General features: G+C 35.7%; 1 protein-coding gene across 1 annotated transcript in view; it reads right to left on the reverse strand.

Annotated features, from left to right (window-relative positions):
- LOC103469315 (nuclear GTPase SLIP-GC-like) overlaps positions 1 to 7,875 on the reverse strand; it is an 11,189-nt gene extending 3,314 nt beyond the window's left edge. The window contains exons 1-19 of the mRNA XM_017306142.1: positions 7,799 to 7,875; positions 6,896 to 7,008; positions 6,760 to 6,804; positions 6,299 to 6,337; positions 5,922 to 5,946; positions 5,751 to 5,828; positions 5,038 to 5,131; positions 4,366 to 4,582; positions 4,040 to 4,273; positions 3,437 to 3,631; positions 3,162 to 3,337; positions 2,463 to 2,556; positions 2,298 to 2,385; positions 2,094 to 2,215; positions 886 to 1,062; positions 636 to 790; positions 438 to 555; positions 238 to 346; positions 18 to 155 (exon numbers count right to left, since the gene is read on the reverse strand). Coding sequence (XP_017161631.1) covers positions 18 to 155; positions 238 to 346; positions 438 to 555; positions 636 to 790; positions 886 to 1,062; positions 2,094 to 2,215; positions 2,298 to 2,385; positions 2,463 to 2,556; positions 3,162 to 3,337; positions 3,437 to 3,631; positions 4,040 to 4,273; positions 4,366 to 4,582; positions 5,038 to 5,131; positions 5,751 to 5,828; positions 5,922 to 5,946; positions 6,299 to 6,337; positions 6,760 to 6,804; positions 6,896 to 7,008; positions 7,799 to 7,865 — 2,284 coding nt within the window. The 5' untranslated portion in view covers positions 7,866 to 7,875. The remainder of the gene's footprint in view (positions 1 to 17; positions 156 to 237; positions 347 to 437; positions 556 to 635; positions 791 to 885; positions 1,063 to 2,093; positions 2,216 to 2,297; positions 2,386 to 2,462; positions 2,557 to 3,161; positions 3,338 to 3,436; positions 3,632 to 4,039; positions 4,274 to 4,365; positions 4,583 to 5,037; positions 5,132 to 5,750; positions 5,829 to 5,921; positions 5,947 to 6,298; positions 6,338 to 6,759; positions 6,805 to 6,895; positions 7,009 to 7,798) is intronic.
- Between the last annotated feature and the right edge of the window lie 284 nt (positions 7,876 to 8,159).

The raw sequence follows: 8,159 nt of genomic DNA on the forward strand, positions 1-8,159 counted from the left end.
AATGCATAAAATGAAACAAACCATCAGTTTGAGGAGAAGATCCAACATGACATTTTTGGCTTTCTCAAACATGCTGTTCTGAAAATTGTGCACATGGTGCTGAATTGTTTGCCTTATGTTCTGCAGCGTGTTCTKTCCTCGAAACTCTGCTGCTTCTGCAAAAAAAGTTAATTAATGTCCAAACAATAACACAAATTGGTAGCATCTGTAGTGTTTTTGAAAAAAAAAAGCAGTTACCTTCATAGCACTCTTTCATGATTTCCTCAACTGTTTTTGTTAGACTCATGTAGATTACTTTTTTGTTGTCACGAATCATTTTGTTCAGTTTTGTCTTGATCTTTTCCTCCTAAGAAAAAAACAGTCAAGAGTCAAACCCAGAGAGTCAATGAATTGTCCTATTACATGATTTTGGATTCAGTGTAAATGTTTTCTCATACCTCTGTCTTGAGAAAGGTCAGCTGCAGTCCTGCATCCGKGTACTTTGGTTTTARTTTTTCAGTGTCAAGTGAAAACTTATTGATCACTCCATTGAATGGGCCATAATTTCCTTCATTGCTGAAAAATGTCAACACATTTAAATTATTTATAGAAGTTCCTCAATTTCAGTAAAGCCTCTGTGTTTATAAAGTTCTTACGAGAAGGTTTTTCTGAATTCCTCATCGATGCTTTTACTCAAGAATGAAGTTAATTTCATGTTGARATTTATTTCTTTCCCCTTTTTTGGTTTGTGGATGCCACCATTTTTGACGACACTCGTCAGGATGTAGTATTGAGCACTTTCACTCTTTCCCTGGGAAAAAACAAACAAACAAAAAAACATATAAATAAAAAAGTAAAAAGACAAAAATAGAAACTGTTAGAACATAAAATTATCAGATTACATACTGTAGGATATAAGAAGAATCTCAGGATATTTTTACAAGAACTTTTGGAAGTTTCAACTCCTTCATCAAGACATTTTATAAAGGTGCTGTAGATGTCACACATTTCATCTCTGATTCCATAAAGTTGACAGTTCAGGTTTGCCTCAAGGTCGTCACACACAACTTTGTAACAGTCAGCCTAAAAGAAACACACATTCTTCATTTAAAGCATCATTAAGTGAGTCATTTTAAGTTCACTGCATCCTGGCTCTGCGCACAACAACCTGCTGTATTTTTACGTTATTCATTGAAAATGGGACATAAGTTGGCTAGTTTTAATCAAACATTAGGTCAAGAAACTGGAACAAACTTCAGATATAGAATTGYTAACAGATCAGTAARAAGCAAGAATATTTTTAGACGTTGAGGTTACTGTTATTAAGAACTGCAGTATGTAACTTTTATTTAAAAAATACGTTTTATACATATTTGTTAAAACTATCGCCAGATCATCATGACTGTATGAGACAGATCTATGAAAAGATTGAGCTCCTCCACTTCCTACCTGTGCTGTTATTGCCATCTAAAGCACTACACCTCTACCAATCAAAAGAACTAACAAGAGCCAGAAGAAGCGTCTTAGTGCTGTCAATCAACCTTRTGGACACGCTGCTAAATGTGCTAATGAGGGAGAAATGACTCAACRTTACAGGACTTTACACACCAACTAGCCTAGCATTAACGACAGGGTCTGCTGACGGGGAGAAACTATATCATAACAAATAGCAGGGGGGGGGGTGAGCAGCGTGGACACAGGAATGATTGACAGCGGTAAGACCCTCCTCTTGACTTTGCTTGGTTGTTTCTAGTTGGCTTCTAGTGAGCAGTGGGARAAGGCAGAGGAGCTAGATGTTTTCACATATTCTCTGTCTCATATTGTACTGTCATCACACAGTGACAGTTTCAACAAATATGCAAAAAAAATTATATTTTTTTATAAATGTTACATACTGCATCTTTAACCTGGTCTTTTTTATTAAAAGGGAAGGAATTATAAGAAAAATATATTCCATATAGAGGATGTCAAGCCACATTTTAAGTAAAATTAAGTAACTAATACTGTGTTAGGGTAAATGGCTTTTCTGTAAATCTCTRTATCACAAAATGTGCGTCTTYGTTKGATATTAAAGATAACTGGAAAAATTCAGATTCTTCTTTTCTCAGCCTTACCACTTTTTTCAAGTTGGSYCCTTGAATCAAAGACAGAATCCCTTGAGCACCAGAAATGTAGTTTAGTGTCACTGAGTGAGAGTCGTTTAGATTTTGCAAAAATWYTTGAAGCTCGGGAATTTCTTGGAAAAGACAATAAGGTCATGTTAGCATCAAACTGAGGTTAAATTACTGAGGAATCTTCCATTTTACRTTATAGCCTACCAGTGTCCTCCAGCTTTAGATTTTTTGGTTTCAGAAACTCTGCAGAGCTCACTGTGAAGACTTTAAAACACTCATTACTAAAATATTTCTGTGGAGAATTGAATTTGCTCATGTTATTTAATTGTAGACRATCAATTTGAAAACCAGATGCTGTTCAAAGCTCACCTTTATCTTATTTAGCTTGTTGAATTCTTTGCCCACTGCTTCCTTGGCTTTTAAGTTTCTATTTAGGATCAAGGCCTGAACGTCAGCTGGTGAACTAAAAGAAAACATTCATTCAGTGAAAACTTTCTGACAGAAATCACGTCATGAAATGTAGCAACTACTACAAATAAAAATGAGGCACCTTGAAAAGTATTTGAACTTTTTTTTAACAATCAGTTCTGAGTTATTTGCAACATTTCAAAAATGAACTTTAAGGACATGAATGCTTGGTGAATAAGTTTTCCWTTTAAAATCATAAATAAAAGGATTAAAAACATTTTCAGCAYCCATATATGTAACACACACATTTATTTTACTTACTGGGGACCTTATAGTTACCCTACAGTATCTGTGTGTTCCTTTAGGCAGCCATATTTTTATTTTAAACTAGAAACGTCTGTTCTAGTCTCAGTTTACTGAAAACCTCTGACAGTYATTTATCTACACTCATAAACCAGCTAATCACTTTTGGTRGATGTTTAGCTCAATGTTCATGACAATCATTCACWAAAGACAACAATGTACTTCATAGCATTGCTAGAGTGATGTTTTTTTAACACTRTTTGTAAGTACAGCTATTGGATMTTTGACCCATCTTCACTGWTGTCTGAATTGAATGTCTCTYTAAATGTTCYACTTTGAGTGTATTAGCAAACTTACSGATCATGTAAATCTCCTAAAACATCAGACTTGGTGCAGATGAAGTGAATGTATCGRCACTCGCCACCGTTTCCAAGGAAATTACTGGCACTTTTCAGGATCTCCCAGGATTCTCTATCAGATGCTGCTCTGTTGATTTCAGATACGATCCACACCGTACAACAGTTTCCAACAATCTGAGGTGAAGATGGTGCAGTGAAAATGAATGCTTTAAAAATATTTATAAATTATAAAAGTTKAAAGAGTGAATACCATGGTATAAATSTATAAATTACCTTTTTCCACATTGAATCTCGGCTCTTGTTACGGTCTCCATTTCCAGGAAGGTCCACAAGAGTGACATGCTGGAGAAAATTATTTTGTGGTACTTTGACAGTGACACACTTCACAAGAGGCCAGTACCACCGTTTTATATCTTTGTCTTCTCCTTGTTTGGTGTACTTCAACATTTTTGCAGATAGCTCTATAGCCTGATGGAGCAAAATAAAGCAGTCCATGAAATGAAAGGTGAAGCCCACATGGTGTGTGTCTCCACCTCGAAACCAAATGTGTTCTTTGAACTAAGCAGCTAAACAAAGAACTGGCAACATTTCAAACATCATTTATCAAGTTCTCATTTTGATTAAGGTATGTTCTTTGACTTAGTAATTTTAGAACATGAGTATGATTCATACACCTACACTTTTTGTATACCTGTCAGTATGYTTTATATGAATGACCCCAAATGTTGTTTTTGTTTTCAACTGGGTCAATTTAGAGAGCCAGGTGACGCCAAAAGTCTATCGCTCAAAACCGTAACCTAATAAATAATGCCTGGCCAGTTCTGATTTGYATGTAGTATTATCACTATCTTTTTAGACCTAAAAGTCACATCTCACCGATTCATAAGTTAAAATCTTCTTTGTGGACTGAAKAAACTCTGGAATCTCTCTGAAGTATCTGTTATCCATGAGCTGCTGTGATGATTTTTGTTTCCATTCCTCTCCATAAAGTGCTGTAAGCTTCTCAATAAGGTCATGATAGCCATCGTTCTCTTCATCATCGTCATGCTTCTCCTGATCTTCGTCATCCTCAAGAAAGCGGTCTACGCTCCCTAACTCATCTTCCCACTCCTGAAAAGGAAACATTGTGTTTGGTTTGAAGTGTGTAACCCTGCAATGCTCCAGGTTATAATATGAACAAACAGCTTGATGGTTGTGTTCACCTCTTTGTTGATGAATTCGATCTCTGCTTCATAATTCGAGTTGAGAGCGTTTGCCTCCACTTTGATCATAACCGAGGTACATGCATCTACATCTCCAGATGGCAAAAGTTTCTTCACACCAATGACTGCATTAATCAATGAGGTCTTTCCAGCTCCAGTTTTACCAAACACACCAACCAGCTCCCTTTTGTCYGTTTCCAAATCTCTAATTTTGGTCCTGTTGAAAATTAAGAGAAAATTAAATWGYTTTCACCTGCGCACAGAATTATCTAAAAWCTTAACCCAGGCTGTGTCAGAACGGCACACCTTTGTAGATCACATCGCCATAGTTTGCCTGTATTYCTGAAGACCTATAGCAACACCRGTGCCATGAACTTTATACTATGAAATCACCATCCACCAGATTTCATTTTGGGCCAACTACTCTTCATAARCACTGCCATCATGATATGAACACATCTTGTTTCATGAATTTCTGTGAAATTACCAGAGAAGCCAAATGATGAYAGGCGGTAGGAATTTTTGTGACAAATTGTGTCTTTAATTAAAACAAAATTAAACAGACCTACAAAACTGAGAGAAGAGAGAAAACAACCTATAAACAGGGAAAATTTGAGCTCAAACTTGTAGTTATTTGTAAGGCATGACGGAAAAATAGAAAATTATACTTACATCAGGAATTCATTAAGATCTGTGGTCTCTTGGTTTTGTAGCTTAGCATGAACATGTGTCATTATGTTTTTCGCATCACTCAGTATCATTGATTCTGTTGATGAAAACAATACAAAGGCTTAGCAACAACATTGAACATTTAATGCAAAGGACATTCATTTTATTGCTATTCTCATCCATCCATCCATCTATTTTCTTCCGCTTATCCAGGGTCGGGTCGCGGGGGCAGCAGCTTCAGAAGGGAGGCCCAGACTTCCCTCTCCCCAGCCACTTCTTCCAGCTCCTCCGGGGGAATCCCAAGGCGTTCCCAGGCCAGCCGAGAGACGTAATCCCTCCAGCGTGTCCTGGGTCTTCCCCGAGGCCTCCTCCCGGTGGGACATGCCCGGAACACCTCACCAGGGAGGCGTCCAGGAGGCATCCTTACCAGATGCCCGAGCCACCTCAACTGGCTCCTCTCGACGTGGAGGAGCAGCGGCTCTACTCTGAGTCCCTCCCGGATGACCGAGCTTCTCACCCTATCTCTAAGGGAGAGCYYMRYYWYMYTGCTATTCTCACTTCTTCAATATTTTACCAAATATGTTCAAACTACACATAATTTTAGAAAAATAGATTTTATTTATTATGATACACTGACAAAATATTTTACGCTTACCTAAAAATGCATCATATTTCTACATCAACATTATTTTGACATCATTGATACCAAAACATACCTGTGAATTGAGATCTTTTATTCTGTCGCTTTGGTTTCTTTATGTTAGATTCTTCCTGAAGGTCAAGTTTTCGCTTTGCTTTTAACAAAAAATAAATAAAAAATAGATTAGTTGGGTCTCTCAAAAACAATTAAAAATTGCAAATATAGATTAAGACACTGTATTTYCTACCTGTATTACTCGTGGAGGGTAAAATCTGAGGATGTACACAAAAATAACTTTTTTAGATTTTGTATATTTAAATCAAATATGTTTATAGCTTTTTGGCTGGATATTATAAGAAACATTATTTTATTTGACTAACAACAATAAAAGGTGGCATTACTCTTACATAAGGACAGCAGTCACAGGGGTMATTTATTTTAAAAAAGAGGACCAATATGTCCAGGAAGGATTAAGTTACTTCATAAGTCAAGTGCCTGTCCTAGATTTATTCAGGGGCGTCAGAGTAAGAAGGCCCAAATACAAATACAAGAGATGATTTTCAGATTTTTGTTTGAAAAAAAGAAGAAATAGAAAAGYAGAAACCAGAATACTCCTACACTTACCTTTGTCAAATCAGTTGCATCTTTATTCTGCTCTTGGCACTAAGGTAAAATAATTATTTTTGTTAGACAAACACAGTTTTATAAAACAATTGTGCTGTTTTTGTTTCACATTCTTATTGTTTGCTGTTTGGTCTGTTGTCTTTTACTGCAAAAATACACACACAGTTTTAAAAATTATCCTGCTCAGTTGCACGTTCCTGTGATCATAGTACGTTATTTTTGATGACTGCAGTATTTTATGTGGTAAATTTGKCTTTACTGTGCATTATATTATTCTTAAATTTGTTTTTATATATTTTTATAGTATTTATCTTTGTGTGAACCAACATGCCTCAATTGCCTGTCAGTTTGCTGCTGTTACACCTGGAACTCCCTACTACAGGAAAATAAAGGGTATTCCTAATATTGATAGTTAATGGATGTAATATTTGACATTTACTGTGAGAAGAGGTTTGCCTTACTGATTTAGGACAAACTTCTTTTTCACCATTAGTATTTTCTTCTTCCTAAAATGAAAATAAAATGTTACATACACAATGTTTTTACATCTATAAGCAGAAGTCATGGTACTAAATGATTAATAATGTATGGCATTACCTTTAACTGTTTGAGTCTCTTTTTGAACCATGCTCTCGGTCCCACTTTTGTTATCAGCTTGTTAATATCTTCATCCTCAAGACAATAAAGGTTCTCTGTGTCAACCCCTTGATCTGTAATCCAATGAGACTCTGTTAACCACTACCTTAGAAATATAATTTTAATGAGAGGCAAAAATCTATTTCATGCAAGAGGAAATAATATAAGCAATGTTAAGAGCCCATTTTTTCCATTAAGTGATTGTATGAGAAAACTGTTTTTATAAAATAATTATAGAGCTCTTGTATTTTCAGTAAATCGTGTTTTTATGATGGTGAAAGTTGATGGCTTATTACAGAAAGAAAAGGCAGACGGTCACTAATAAATTATGCTACTTTTCCCCATGCCTCGTTTATTTTGTAGCATCACAAGCCTGAAAATGACTTTGCTTGGTACATTAGTTTGTTTATTTTCTCCTCAAATTGTTCACAAAAGTCATAGTTCATGTTTAAATTAGGGCATTTTTACATGATGCTGCTCTTGCGTAAACATTTATACTATGAAAGTAAAATTTGGCCCTCAAGAGCTGACTATTTTAAGTAAAACCATTTAAAAGTTKAGTCAATTTTACAGTGCCATCAAAATGGAGAAACAAAGGTTAGACCCTTTAAAACACACCAAGGAGAAGTTTGACAAAAACAAACAAACAAACAAACAACAAAAAACAACAAAACAAAACAAACTCTATTGTTTGAACAAAAATATATGTGCACTCACTTGTTAAACAACAGTTGTGRTTGTTTTTAAAATTATGTCCAGTCAGGAGAACAAATTGCTTTAATTATTAGCTAGTTACGTTGGTAAACCAAATACAATGAACAAAAGAGCTTTCCTCATTAGTAGTCAAGATTTGTCATACTTTACCTTTAAATATTTCAATAAACTCACTGAGACCCCACTGGTTTAGTTTGTCACATACAAAGGTATCCATTTCCAAGAACCGAAACTGAAAGTGAAAAAATCTGATCGTTAGGAAGAGCGGTTACTACGCAGCATCACAGTTAATATTACATATCCCCGGTAAGCTGGTGCTGATAAATAAATGTAGATAGAATAAACATTTTAAGAGCTCAAAATAGCACATTTGAAATGCTCACCTGTTTCTGAAGGTATCGCAAAGAAGTCAAGCAGGAGGGGAGGAGAAGAAAAGAGCAAAAATACAGAGGGACAAAAATCCAGGAAAGTTGCGGAAAAAAATACAAAACGGACCTTTTGAAGAAGATGT

Source organism: Poecilia reticulata, linkage group LG8 (assembly GCF_000633615.1).
Source record: "Poecilia reticulata strain Guanapo linkage group LG8, Guppy_female_1.0+MT, whole genome shotgun sequence".
Classification (NCBI taxonomy): domain Eukaryota; kingdom Metazoa; phylum Chordata; class Actinopteri; order Cyprinodontiformes; family Poeciliidae; genus Poecilia; species Poecilia reticulata.